Raw genomic sequence first — 15,672 nt, 5'->3', positions numbered from 1 at the left:
CTGCAGCCTACTAGAAAAGTTTAGGGAACATATTGTCATAGCCAACTGCTTTATTGGGATATAATTTATCGATCTCTTTTAAAATATTATGAGCACAAACTGGGCGGAAAAATAATGAATGTGTTTGTCTACTATCAAGGTAATCATTGAAGTTGGCACTACAGGCGATTTTAGATGCATAATTTGGACCAACATTAACAAAATACGAATTAAACTTCTCAGCAATAGCCCTACCTTATGTCACAAATTCATCTGGGTTAGTACTCACTCTAATTTTATGTGGAAAACGATCATTACATGACTGATTATTCCGCAGTTCGTTTATAACCTGCCATGTTTTATTTCCAATAACATTTGTCAGTTTGACAGAAAAGTAAGACTTCTTAGCAATTTTTAACAATTTTGACAAAATATTACGATAAATTTTCTATTGAATGTGAATGTGAGTATTGATTCGTTATGCAACTACACAACGCTAAGGAACGTCCGAAATAATTTAAATAATGCGTACCGACAGAAATATGCGCGTCACTAAACAGTTGTTTAAAGCGGCGGAGTCGTCACCTGCGCATGCGTCAGATGACCATAGCGTGTCCATGTTTACAAACAACCGTCTACCCGTGAGCCTTTGTGTTTTAAGCCTGTGTTGTTATCGTCGCTTGGGACTCAGTTCCGGTTATTGAGCGCTTTAATGTATAATCCTTAACATGACGTGTTAGTGACATTATTTGATTATTGTTCGTATCAAGAATTCATTTGTTATATATATTTTAGTATATGGAATGACAGAGACCAGTGCGTTTGTGACATCTTATGGTTTGAATGATACGATTGTTGCCGGATCAGCTGGGAGACTAGTGGCAGGCTGTCAAGCTAAGGTAACGCGCAACGATGTAATTTAACTCTGGGGACAACATCAAAAGTTCAATGTAGAATACAAAACTTAATTCATTTAGCCCCCCCCCCACTGAAACTTAATTGATAAATATTGATCATGGCGTCAGACTACATTCACCATTAAATACTGATAATTGATAATCGGACAGTAGTATGACATAGCAGTTGGTTGTCTGGTGGGTGTTAAAAGACTTTACAAATACACATGCTCTTGGTCCATGCCCTGCAATTGATCTCATTTGACACACATATTTACACTCGGACCAAACCATTTTCTCGTCTTGGATGTTTTTTTTTTCATTTTCTGTTATTTTTGTCCATGATTGGATAGAGAAAAAAACGAACTACAAATAATCCCAGATTTGTTTGACTTCATTAAAAAATAAAATCGTTTTCGTAGGATGGTAAATTTTTGAGGTCAACACCCCACCACCCCCAAACTAAAGCAAATAAGTTTTTTTATCCGACATCGATCTTTTGACGTCGTCCCTTATTATATGCACTGGATGTCGGGCTCTAGGCTTAGTTGCCAAATATATTTCAAGAGAGAGAGAGAAAACAACAGAGTTTGAGAGACCACCAAGAAAAAGAGAAGGCCAAAAAAGAAAAAAAATAGCTGATCTGGAAAAACAAACGCATGAGATGATCCACTATGGACTTTGGCAGTCAAAAATGCAAGTGGACACAATGCTGAGTACATTTAAAACCACCAAAGAAAAAAATAGATGCTTTGAAAGCTCAGTTAAGATTCCGGAAAAATGTGTTAAAACAAAATCCAGGAAACAGGGATTTATTTGTTTTTTCAAGGAGGGGGGGTGCTCGCAGAGTTGCATTGACGTGGGAAGAGTTATCTGAGCAGGTCAAAGCTCTAGTGGACCATGCCTGCGAGATGCCAACTAGTCAATCGCCGGAAACTGCCTTTCTGGTTGGCAAAAGAATTAAACACAAATTTGAAGAGGATGGAAACATTGTTACATACAAAGGATTAGTCGTATCGCAGGTACCAGCTTTGGCTCGATTTGGCACAACTCATGTCATTAATAAACTTAACAGTAATTTTATATGTTGTGTGATAGGATGTAACGTAATGGTAATTTTATTTAGTGGGTGAGGGGAGTACGTAACTTAAAAAAATGATAATTAAATTGTAATACCATGTTTCTTTGTGAAAAATTATATATTCTATGCATTCCACAAATATCATACCCAAGTCAATAACATAGAAATTTTAACATATAAACATAATTTTAAGTATAATACAAAATATTAGTTCACACTCTGAACTACAGACTACAACATTTAAATGCACTAGTTATCATGTCCATCACATTAAAGTAAGTTTCGTTTATGTTGTTTATCTGCCATGCCATGCTGTGCCAAACTGTGCCTTGCTGTGCCATGCTGTGTTTTAATTAGATTCAGGAATAAATAATCATAACTGTGAACAATATTCTTGTGTTATCAATCCTTGTGTCTATACAATGTTACTAAGTCAAGCCAACATAAAATATAGTAATAAACTGATAAGTATGTTAATGTTCAATAAATAACTGGGCCAGTTAAACAAACAAGCAATGACTAAATACATTTTAAACATTTTTTCAGGTCCCTGGCTTCCCGACTTGGTTCAATGCTCTATATGAAGAGGAAAAAATAAAAGCCATATATTCTTATCAGTTACAAGAAGACATGAGAAATGGTGATCTGGAGGTATTACTAGAGTGATATGGTGAGTGTTAAGTTTTATTTCCTCAAAAGAATAATTAAATGACATACTGGTATGAAATCATCTTCATTGATATTTGATGCACTGTGAGGGGTACTTAAGGCGACCTTTAAAATCAAACAACAATACCCCATATGTCAGTATGAAAGCTGCTGTTGTGAAATAAAGGTAATATTATATCACATCTTCGATTGGTTTAGCAATAAAAGCTCAAATAGGTAGTTCTCGAAGTACTATGCCTAGTTTTTGATAAGCTGCCATATTGCAGGATAGTCAATTTTTTTTTCAGTGGAACAGCACATTCCTGGACCAGGTGAATCACATGCCAAGTGTTGTTTGACATAAATTTGCATAATTAAAAATGCTTTGTTATAGCTAGCATGACTGCCACGCGTTGTTAGAGCTGTGCAAAAAACACGTTTTCTTTGCTTCAAATACTTAGTAAGTGACTACTTTTATTCCAATACGTTTTGTAAATACTTCTTAGTTACTGCCGTTTATTCATTTTGTTTTCTCGGTAAAAATCTACCGTATTTTAGTTGATTTTGTTTTTCACTTTTAGTTGCTCGTCGTGGGGCCTTTCCAAGGTGTTAACCATTTTGCAGGGCTAACACGTAAACATGGTCTGAAATGCGAATCAATTGATGGGATACCAATTGAAGCATATGTTAAAAGTATTTCTGTTATTTTCAAACCTGTGAATATTATTGCCGCTTCCCGAGTGAGCGGAAGTGTTGTTGTTTTTCTCGACTCTGTGAACGCTGTGGAAACTGTTTGTACAGCTGGTCTGTCAGTGGGAGACTGCTTTACCCATGTGCAACCCCTTGTTAAACCTGCCACTAAAATAATTCTCTCAGGTGTACCCCCATATATACTAAATCACATTATTCAAACTAAACTGTCAAAGTATGGCCGCGTTGTTAGCAATTTGCGCTTAATTCCACTCGGGTGCAAACAACCCGAGCTGAAACACGTCAAATCCTTTCACCGTCAAGTTTATATGTTGTGCGAAATAAATAAACATGACGGTGTCACTCATGAGGAGCGGAATATCTAATTGTCAACTGATGATATTGTTTGTCACAGATGTCAAAAAAGGGACATATTATGAGAAACTGCCAAGTAAGTCAACGGAAAACTTCAAACGACCCAGTTCGCGATCATTCTCTTCCAAATAGTAAAACCCGCCCGACCCTGAACCAATACCTGTTGATCAGTCTATTATTGCTACTCTTGATAAAACTGATGAAGCAAACGACATTAATGAAAATGGTGATAATGATAACAATAGTCAAACGATGAAAGTTGACGACACGCCCGGAAATGTAGAGTATAACAAAAGTCACGGAAACAATACTATAAATGATAAAGGTGACGATAACGTAATAGGTGTCAATGTGTAAACTATACTACTAATCCTGCTAATAATAATGCGTCGCAACATAAACAAATATTTATCGCAAAGTTTTAGTTTTATTTTTCCAGTTTGGTTTTACAAAAAAGTGAGACATTTCGTTATCGTCACAAAATAAACCGGAAGTTAAATTGAACAGAGATTAAAATACACGAGAATTTCACGCAACATGTTTTGCCTGACAGAATCGCGTAAGTATATGAATATACTTAAGAGATTATATGAGTATATGTATATTGAAATGTAATATTTCGGAGGATGTCATCATGGGAACATTGTACACCGCTGTATTTGAGATGAAAGCATAATGCAGGCTAACACGTGTTTTTACAGGGATATATATTATAAACAAAATTGTTTGCAGTATTACAATTTGAATACCATTAATTAATTATTAATAAATTTTTACAGTACACCGAATCCGTCCTGTAATATACAGCGTATCCCGACGATAAACGGTTTGGGGTCACAGAGTATTGTTTTTTATGGATATTGTCGCCGGATATTTAATTACGTTATCCTGTCGATAGTAAATCATGTGTAAATTTTTGAGAAATTCCGTGAGATTTTGTTTAGACGTGGAATCTGCAATACAGTCTGGTTAAGTTTGACCACTTAAGATTGTGCGTTAATTATACATCGCACTATTTGGCAGAATCACGCCTAAGTTCAATCCCGATTCAGTGATAATTAGAAAAAATAGCCCGAAATAAATCAGCGTGTAAACTGTCATGTGAACAATTCATTTATTGAGCTACAGCCCACACTCCATGGCATGTAGGATATATATTCATATATATATTCATATATATTAGTTTGTTTAATTTTGATGTAAAATTTTATTGTAAATTTTATTTTGAGCTTCTCGTCAGTCGTACATATAGATACATCATTAACGTAGAGCAATTTATTTTCCTTGTTGTTTACTAGATGTTGTGTCAATAATACCAAATAATCATGCACATAAAATGGACAGAATATATAGATATAATGCTGGTCGTTAAAGAGACTGTACATGAATGTCAATCAGCTGGTGAAAACAAGAATTAGTTATTTTGGAAGAGATTCCCTGCATCAAATAACGATCCAGTTATCTAAAGAGAATGTAGATCTTTGGATGACATATATATATTTTGGGCAATTGGTTAATACAAATATTGGCTGTATAGCTGAAATGGTAATGCAAGAGCACGATGTCACGCAGCTTCACCGCGAGTGGTGCCCTAGGGGATCCACTATCATCGAGTATTGCAAATTCAAAGTCTGACAAGCGAGACTATATGTACGGCACGAGTCATTGATTCGGATTCAAAGACTGACTAGTATTTTTTATTCTAGAAACACAATATTTCAACAATTGTAATTACGTGGCAACACATGTAGGCTGGCACATAAAACATACATGTAAAAAGCGCCCGCCAGAAACGACCAACGTATTCATTTGCCGCCTGTCGTATTTAAATTGAACCACAATAATATGCGCTCACGGAATAACGAATGCGTAGACGTATTGTCAGCAGATATAATCCACGCCATGGGAATGCAGCCAAACACCGAACGGAAACGAAAAAGCCAGCGGCAAATATTTGTCTGTAATACAAATTACAAAGCAAAACATGTTTACTAGATATTTTATTACTAACGCTCATCATATAAACTAGTTCTCAAAAAATTAGGTTGACAACCAGGCGACGACGATACAAAACTCGTGTTCAGAAAGAAAAGGGATTCTTCTTTTATTGTGTTGCATCGCCGCTAGGTGGCGCGATATGTAGCACAGGTGTATCGGGAGACACGTACATTCCCGTGTCATCAATTTATCTGTTATCTCGTCATCTGTAGTCAATATTGTAGATAAACCGTATTTTATTAATAGAAATGTTCCATCAGTTATTTAATATATCATGCCTACGTCACATGGATTCACATGGTCTCGAAGCGGAATTTTAAAAATATGGAAAACGCAGACAATAACGTCAATAATTTCAACCTCAAATGCGTTACTTTGCTGTCTTAGGTTTATTGCGTTTCTAAAATATCTAAATGCCGCGATATTTATAAATGCGCAAGTAACTATTCTATGTTTTGTTTAATTATTTGTTTGCTCGAATCAAATGTCAACCATGAATCAGTCAACCACATTACATGACAAGCCACTGGAAAACAACAATTTGCAAAAAATACGCACATCACAAACCCAGTATGCGTATTATCCGGAATTGTTCAACAATCATAATTCAAAACCTTTTTTACGTATTTCACATGGGATTCTATTAAAAACATGATTAATAACTGAAAAGATCTGTTTTTATAATTGAACCAAACGTGATAGTGCGACCGATACACTCGCAGTACAGCATGTGCAATTTTACTTTGTATTTGTAATTTATGTTGAATAATAAATAACTTTGCACCCACGCAAATAATAGAGTTGGAAATTAACTTTTTCCTCAAACATACTTGCTTTCTTTCCTGAAACTTTAATAATCCTTAATTATCTAAAAAAAAACGAGAAACAAGCAAACTAATCACTAACCAGATGTTCTATTCGACGCAGTGCAATATGTTCTCTCAAGGACCGTATGGCGTACACTTCGTTATTTTATTACATATATTGTTTACATAATTTATATAAATTACATAAATTACATGGAATTTTCTTGAAAAACCCGTATTATTAACGATACTAGTTGAATTATTATTTTGATGACTAATCAATATTTTATGTACTGACAAAGCAAGTATTAGTGTATAAAATTGCGATTTTTTACCATAGTACACACACAGGCAGATGCCGCTCCAGTTTTAAGGTTAGTCTTATGAAATGTTGTTGGTGCATATTTAATAAGTAGATGCGTTCTTTATATGTCTTACTTACTTAGCACGCATTAGACTTGACATGAAGTTAGGTGTCACGGCCTTAAGTCACATGACAGTCCTACTGTACTGCGAGAACGAAATTACACATTTAAAACCGAACTTCTATTAATATTTTTACTGTGATACGTATAAATTCGAATAATTTTGTGTTCATATAATATTATGCGAATATAAACAATCGATTGCTAAGGTTATTTATTTCAAAATGAAACCGTTGTGTAGTAATATTCGTGATTATAAACGTTGGGCGATTTTGAGACGCAATCTCTGGCTAAATCGCCGATCTCTTTTTTTTTTGCTTTCCAACGTGAACAAAAGACCGTGACATGACACATTTGCATAAATTACATGAAAAAACAGGGCTTTTACGGAAAAAAACCAATACAGTATTTTAATATGTTTTGTACTAAAATACGTTACAACTAATAAAAACATTTCAAATCTCAGCTAGCAAAAACAGTCGGACTGCCAAGGTCTGTTGTTCAAATTTCAAATTTTCCGATTTCTGCCATGAGTAAAAATAAACCAGCATTACGCTGTACCCGAACATTTCTGATTGCATACGTTTCAGGATTTGTCGGCCTTTCTATGTTTTTGACCAGATAGATGCTTCTAAAATTCGTAAACATGAATGACGACAACGTATTTATTTGAATCTTCATATCATTAATAGTTTTGTCAAAATTGAATTTTTACGCGAGTTAAATTAACTTAAAAAATGTGACATTCCCGCGCTTTTTGACGGTTTTCCCTATGTTAACGACAATCTGTCATTACAGTGACTAGTGTGGCATGAATCCACACTCGGTCGATATGGTACTTCGCCTCGTAGACTCATAATATCGAGGTTGTTAGCTTTGAAAATAAGTACTGAAAGTATTACCGAACAAGCAAACCTTCAGCGTTAACGCGTTAACTGAATATTGATTTGCTGTCCATCGTTTATTTTCTTGAAATCCCGAATTGTATTTGTTTCAGCACAGTGTGAATGTTGTTGTTGAAATCAACATGGTGACGGACATACCCTTGCGGCTATGCCTTGCAATGAAGTTAAACAAATTGTGTAATATGTTAATTAAATAAACTCTTTTTACGCTCAATCCGAATTGCAAAGAACAAACCAGCCAGCCAACCAACCAATCAGGTGTTCTATTTGATATCCTTCTGCGAGAGTACGTTCTTTCATGTAAATTTTAAACGAGTAACGAAATACTAACGAAAATCCTAACGTATGTATAACTTCAGACCCACAGAAATAATAATCTGATTCGTTACGCTTTAAATCTGATCGCTCGTTGTATCAAAACATAAATACATTTTAATATGCATTGTATTCAGCAGCACTGACCTTAATGTGGAAATTAATTACACGGGGACGTATGTTCTTTCGACAAATATTAATCAGTTTGCTTGGTTGTGTACCATTTTTATTAACTTCGGGTAGAAAGTAATTATGCATAAAACAGGATACAAGGCTGTTGCTGAAATGGTATATACACTATTAACATCTGGTCAATTTGATTATTCACAAATATAATTAACAGTAAATATGCAAATCTCGAATCTTTATTAATGTATTGAATTTCACTTTTTATTATTGAGTACACTCCCTATAGCTTTGTTAGTTTATGATTGGTTATCTAACATTGGTTGGTAAGTCACGTTAAAAATTCGGTAGTCGTCGCGCTGCGCCGCGTCTTCGAATTAAATGTATTGCAACCAATGGATTTTACCCGCGATGTGTATGTCGCTATGAGTCCCATATCGAACTGGACGCGGCGCGACTACAACCACCCTTCAACATATTTAAATATTATGGGTTTGATAACATTTACCAAGTATCCGTATACTATTAGTGTGCTCTTAAGTTGGCAAATTCCGTTAGAGCTGGTTGTTGACTGTGTTGATTTGTTTGTCTTGACAGTGCAAAAATTTACTATATCTCAATGTGTCGGTGATATAGGCGACAACCCGTCCTGGAGCGTGTAAAAACCACGAATTAAATGATCTCCACATAATAGTAATCACGTCATCAAAAATTACTCCAAATATAAACACGCCCTTAAATCCATTAATGAAACGAAACGAGGCGATGCACTAATAAAATCTCATTGTTGCTCATAGTATTCCGCGAATCGGTGCGCTTTATTTTATCACCTTTATTAATTTACGTTTTTTATCACACTAAATTTTTCACCATGTTTTCATTCAGTTGTCTGCAACATGAAGTTAAGTTTATTATTGGTAGTTTACACATGCGTAATTGCCTGTGCAAATGCACGCGGTTTAAGGGTAAGTATAATTAAATAAATACTCATTTCCGTTGTTGTATATTAGTGTATGTTTATATATATATATATATTCCCCCTGATTGTCTTCCGCCATTTAAACGAAAATTTAGTTTCGACAGAAGGTTAAATTGAATGCACGTTACCAAGACACTGTATAGTGGGAACATTTCAATACCTAAGTGAAAAAACATTAGATAGTGCAAAAACACAAATGTATGTAGTATAATAACAATTTTACCCTCTCTATACATTTTACGTCCTGATTACACATGCCTTTTCAAATTCACGTTGTATATCACATCTATTGCCTTCCTCAGTGTAAATTTAACGCCGTACTTTTTTTTTCGACATACCAGCAAATTGAAATAATAAGCGCCACTGCTGGTGAGTATTTGTGTTCATTGTTTCAACGTATTTACACGATATTCCTGATTATTTAAAACTACACGGTGTGTTACAAATATCGATAGTGTGAAGTGACAGCCTGGATAAGATATTATCCAAATCAATATCAATATATTTGTAGAGCTTTGATTAATAGTGATATAAATTATATCCTAATCTGCATTCGTGGGTTGATTGTCATAATATATATTATAGCTCGGGCTCATTTTTTTTACAAACTCATATTTTCTCTTGGTTGCATCATGGAGGTATATACCTATATGGTTGCATACTTTGAAGCCTATTTATCTCCCTTGAATCTCTTTTTACCTCCAAGGTTTGACCCTATTTAGTGAAATGTTTGTAAAATAGTTTGAAATACTATTATAATAACAATAGTTTATAAAGTATATCAGGCATCATATAGATTGTAGTGACGACTGTGTTGTTGAAAGTCATTTCATATATTTGAAATATTATTCTAGAATTGAGATGTTCCGATGGATCATTAGTTAACTGCTTAGTGGATCCATGTGATATGACGTCATGCGAACTTCCTTATGCTGGATGTGAAGCTGATTACTGCGGTGGTTGTAACGCTATATACTATGATGCTGACGGCAATGTATTGGATTGTTCGGGTAATTATACCATAACTGATTATACCATTGAGTGCCATCTTATTTATTGACTATGTAGATTTGTTTTGTTATTGTGTGCCGTTTTATCAATGGTTGTCAATCAATTGTTTTGTGTTCTTGGACTTGTAGATTTCCCTATAAGACTTTTGTTTGAGGATTTATGGTTGGATATGTTATTGCAACATTGGAACACAGAAATGTTTCAGCAGACTTACCTTTGTTTACTGGTTTAATGTTGTTCATTAATCCACAGCTCAAATTATGCATTCGGGTTAATCGCAAGCTAGATCGACTTGGTAATCATTAAAGTGTATGTTTTGTAATACGTCAAAAATAGTTAATAATACAACTATGAGTCAATATCATTGATGATTTACCTCATTATAATACGACTTGGATATAATAAACCGTACTGAAGAATTTGTTGCACGCAAGTAAATGTTCCAGTATATTTTCACTCTTGTTATATCGTAAAATATTACGATTTCAAAAGTACTACATTCAAAGTTACACTTTTTACCAAGGAGGTTGTAACAAACTTAAATATAAAGATGCAATCATGATTCGAGTCTTCAGGCTGGGAATTGCCCGCCTCATGTTGTCAAACTGTTTTTATCTCGGCTAAGCTTGATTACTTAGAACGTCAAAAGTGTCGTCTGCGTATAGACATATTTTAATAACAAATCAAATATTTCATTAAGATTTTTAAAAACTATTGACATGTATTTGAAATTCTAAACGATACACCATGTGATCTTGATATCACAACATGAGTGGGAATGTGGCACAACAAATAACGATGTATATCCATCTTTTAGAACTTTATTTGGAATAGCTCCTTAATTTGTTTGCTTTGTTTGCCTTGTTCAGCATGTTCGTAGTTTAGCAAAGTTATTGTTAGTTATTATCTTTCTCTACCGTAATTACGCTAGATATCCACCAATTTATTTATAAAAATAAGTCCCATAACACTCGCACGTCAGCTGTTTGTATAAACCTTATAACTTTTATTTTGAAGATTTGGTTTTCTTAAAGATTTGTTTTGTTTTATAATCACGGAAGCTTGGAATTTCTTACTTTAATACACGTACTCTGTATATTTTTATACTTCCTCTTCACATTTGGGCTAATGAGTTTTAAACGCGTTTATCAAATATTCCTACTTCTGATGATATTGTCGTACCGTACTTTGTTATTTTCAGATCACCTTGGCGAATGTCCAAGAATTGGTAATGATGACCAAATATGTGTCCCGTGCATAAGTGACAGGAACTGCGGTACCTCCGAAAAATGTTGTGATTATTGTTGCAAGGTTGCTGTAACAAGTGAGAATTTGATATCAATGTATATTGTAGTACTCATACAATGAAATTTCAATATATGCTTTATTCGATATAATAATAACAAAGTTCACCCCAGCAACAGTGGACATACAATGTCAATGACATAACTTATTTTCTACCTCGGTTTTGTCTTGGTTAACAATAGGAGAGTAACGTTTGTATATTGCTAACCCCATTTTATGTAGAGCCGTATGGGTGTCTTATGAGTGATGGTTCAGTCTGGCCAGATGGTGCTTATCGTATAATAGACTGTGTCCTATGGTATGTACGAGTACAATGCAATATATAATGTCACGGTTCATTCAATATACACGTTTATTGTAATATAAAGTAAACACGACAGTGAATTCTGTTCGATTTGTATATGTGTTATTATTTTGAATATATAATTTACTTTCTTTACTCAGTCAGTGCCAAGGCACGGCGTTTAGGTGCATTGTACAGATATGCGGTGAGTTGCTTTAAAAAGTTTCCACCAGAAAATCCTTTAAATTTAATACTTTTTTAGTTCATCGTTTATCAATCATTACTATGTTAATAAAAGATGTCTCATATTTCAGAGATTTGTGAACGTAAAATTGCAAAGTAATTTAATTATCATGGTACCAGCACTCAATACACGGAGTTTGATTGTTCATGTTCACTAACAGTAACCAAGACACAATATTATAAATTCTTACATAACCTACCTCACATGAAGAAATGTAATTTAGAATAGACTTCTACACATCACTGTCTTAAACTAATGCATTTTTAGTTAAGCAAATTAATAATTTATTAGCAGCATGTGCAATCAAAATCATACAGATTTTTTTTAGAGAAATTTTATGAAGTTTTATGATTTTCCACACAATCAATCTAGCTCCAATGATTTTGAAGTCAGTACTTCATCATGGATATCGTATCAGTCAATTTTACAACATTGTTATTGTTGTCTAAACAAGCGTGTTTCATGTATTATGTCAAATTGGCTTGCGATAAAGAAATGAAATTATATTATAAAGTTTTCCTTTCATAGATGTGCATCCATGTCCCGGTGGTGTTCATTTGACCTCGCATAGTTATCCAGTGTTTTGTGGTACCACTCCTCAAACGGGATCCATCATTATAGAAGACTGTCCATCCAGGTATTCCTGTCTCGGAGATACCAACTATAAATATTCTCTGTGCTGTCCTGATGGTAAAATATTTTTAATATAATTCAGTTTCCACAATTGTATGAACATTATAAATTTTTCTTTCAATTATGAATATTAATATATTTTATTTGTTGTACCGACAGATACTACTTTGGGCTGCTATGTGAATAATGCTTTTATACCAAATGGTGATTACTATATTGACGACGAGTGTTATGCATGGTGAGTTAAAATATGTAAGAAACTATTTAAAATGAAAATTAACTTTTGGAAGCATATCTTTATTAGCATTCCATATAAATTAATTACATTTTGGGATTCAAGACCTTAAACGGCTTTTATTATTATGTTTATATTGATATTATGCGTTCCTATTCAAAATATATTCACACCAGTTTTTATTTAGTTTAGATTGACCCCATAGGGAAAGCGTTCCCCTGAACGTTCACCGGCTTTAATGAGTATAGTGGGGATGAGTCACAAAGAAATTGAAAGTCAAATATAAACTGACAGCTCTCAATTCCTCGTGCTCGTACATTTATTTAGGGGTCTAAATTGTTGGTTGGTAACATATTTGCTCCACTTAGATCCAAACTTGTTTTTGTTCGATTGTTGATGTCATTTAATTGCTTCTAATGCTGCATACATCACACAGATTTTATGCATACATAGTTTAAGGTTTGTTCTCCTGCGGGCGTCTTGACATCCGGGCATTTCTGCTATGTCACTTTACTTCGTATTATCATTATCAAGTTATCTTGTTGCACATGTTTGTCATAATCCAGATGTCATTATAATATTGACTTTGTTTCTTTTCAGTCAATGTGTAAACGGTAGGATTACATGTGAGGACACACCGTTATGTGGTAAGTGTATATCCATTAACCTCTGCATATGAAATGTGAAAAGGATTTGTTAACACATAATATAACTTGTTTGTTGACGCTAGTGACGTCATGGACTAGTAGGATCCACAAATCGAGGGCGAGTGGATAATACACCCCATGAGTCCCATTTTCATAAAGACACGTATCATATTATGATCTATGCTAATTAGCAATGGCGTCTAACCGTGTCAGTGACTGCCAATTCTCGTAACGCTCTTTCTCTCTGGTGTCCTTTTCAAATACACATAAATTGATGACGTGTAACGTTTAATGTTCGATAAACGTCACCGTGTGCACGTGATCATGCTATAGAGATTTTCTTATCGCATTGCGGTGTCAGATGAATTGTAATAAATAAATTTGTAGATAAACAGTTTTATTTTGACCTAGTCGGTTTTAAGTTTTAGACATCATTTTTAAATTTATTATCTGTAGATAAAATGTGTCCCAGTGGAGTACAACCTTATAAAGACGACCAAAACATGAATGCATTATGCTCCGTTGCAATTGGTGTCGATAGTATATTAACTCAGACCTGCCCACGTGGTTTCTACTGTAACATGATAACGAGTTCGCACGGTGTGTGCTGCCCGCTGAAACGTAAGTATTTACATATTTTATTTTCATTTTGCATTGCGAAATCAGACTTTAAGGCGTCACAGTTCCTGTCCTGCCCCATGCTACGTATGCAAAGCGCGTATATTACATTTTGTCACAATTACATTTTTGAAACTCTGTACAACGATTGTAACGTTTCAATGTCTACTCTGCTAAGTAACGACAAATTTAATTGTTACGAACTGCTACTTTTAACAAATAAATAAAAAAAGTCTCTAATTTATTCCTCATTTATATTATGGGTTAATTAACATATACACATCTTCGCAAGTGTTTTCAAATGTTATTGCTTTTTCTCCGCCAACTAGGTTGTTAAACGTAACTCATTTAGAGTAAAGAAACATCTTTTCTAGGTGTTCAAGACCGTAATTTTATATACATTCATTTGCTCTATTTACCAGTTGATGATGTGTGTTATTATAACGGCGTTGCGTACCCAGTTGGTGGAACCGTGATATGGGGCTGCGCCCTCTGGTAGGTTTCACATATTTGTTATTATTGTTCAGTTAACGACATGCTGCCCATGCGCTAGTACACTGCCTATACGTGCTAATGACATGAACAAGTAGTATTGGCAATCGTGCAATATCACTACACTAACGTTTTTGATTGTGTCCCCAGTCAATGCCGGGATGGTGGATTTGTATGTTTGTATCCCCCTGGTCTTATCTGTGGTAAGTTCCGGCAATATTTAGTACTTCAAGTTCAACAGCAATTGTTAACGTAATAAATATGGCAATATATACAAGTTCTGGTCGATGAAGCAAATTAACCAACAACAAACAATATTATGAAATGATTGCAAGTATATATACTGCTTGTAGATACAGTTGTATGACCTATTACAAATTACTCTGTTGTTGTTGCCTGTCTTTTTAATACCAGCACACTTTTTTTATAGATCCATCAGAACCCATCTGCCCCAATGGCGATGATTACTATACAAGTACGGGAACAGACGTTAATTTTTGTACACTTCCACTGGATGCACCATTAGGTCTTACACAAGGGGATTGCCCGGCTGATTATTTTTGCCATCCTTTGGACCTCGGATACAGTATATGCTGTCCAGCAATTTGTAAGTCTTCCCTTTCACTACAAATCGTCTTCAGTGGTGATTGTTATTGCAATTCTCTTTTCAAATATTGTTCACCGACACGTTGTCAATGGACTGGATAAAAATGACCACGCAAAACATTTATGCGAAACCGTAACTCTTATCGCATGCCATCATACGGGATAATTGGTGACATCAACCGTTGATTGTATGTGTATTTATTTATATCTGTAGCTGGAGATTGCGTTGTTAATGGAGTTCTGATTCCGAATGGCGAAGTGATTCTGATGCCAGACTGTGTGTTATGGTGGGTATTACAGATTTAATAATAATGTCGGCTAAAACAGTGTATTTTCGTAGCATCTTCTTTGGTGTTCTCTATTCAATCTCATATT

General features: G+C 34.6%; 1 protein-coding gene across 1 annotated transcript; it reads left to right on the top strand.

Annotated features, from left to right (window-relative positions):
- Nucleotides 1-12,712: 12,712 nt before the first annotated feature.
- On the top strand, nucleotides 12,713-15,399 carry LOC146739407 (uncharacterized). The gene is made up of 7 exons (XM_085502767.1): nucleotides 12,713-12,756; nucleotides 12,859-12,937; nucleotides 13,535-13,581; nucleotides 14,038-14,202; nucleotides 14,622-14,694; nucleotides 14,842-14,894; nucleotides 15,122-15,399. Exons 4-7 carry the CDS (start codon nucleotides 14,043-14,045, stop codon nucleotides 15,397-15,399), a joined length of 564 nt encoding a protein of 187 aa, XP_085358893.1. The 5' UTR covers nucleotides 12,713-12,756; nucleotides 12,859-12,937; nucleotides 13,535-13,581; nucleotides 14,038-14,042.
- Nucleotides 15,400-15,672: the final 273 nt, after the last annotated feature.

The sequence above is a fragment of the Saccoglossus kowalevskii genome, chromosome 8 (genome assembly GCF_978046115.1).
Source record: "Saccoglossus kowalevskii chromosome 8, keSacKowa6.1, whole genome shotgun sequence".
NCBI classification, from domain to species: Eukaryota; Metazoa; Hemichordata; class Enteropneusta; family Harrimaniidae; genus Saccoglossus; species Saccoglossus kowalevskii.
The sequence above is the reverse complement of the archived record's forward strand: the minus strand, read 5'-3'. Positions and strand labels throughout refer to the sequence as shown.

What these genes read in the sequence shown, in the direction of transcription:
- LOC146739407 (XM_085502767.1), top strand. Translation starts at nt 14,043, where the DNA reads ATGTGTCCCAGTGGAGTACAACCTTATAAAGACGACCAAAACATGAAT. An exon ending in TGTGTGCTGCCCGCTGAAAC is followed by an intron (nt 14,203 to 14,621) that starts GTAAGTATTTAC and finishes TCTATTTACCAG; the next exon opens with TTGATGATGTGTGTTATTAT. An exon ending in ATATGGGGCTGCGCCCTCTG is followed by an intron (nt 14,695 to 14,841) that starts GTAGGTTTCACA and finishes TTGTGTCCCCAG; the next exon opens with TCAATGCCGGGATGGTGGAT.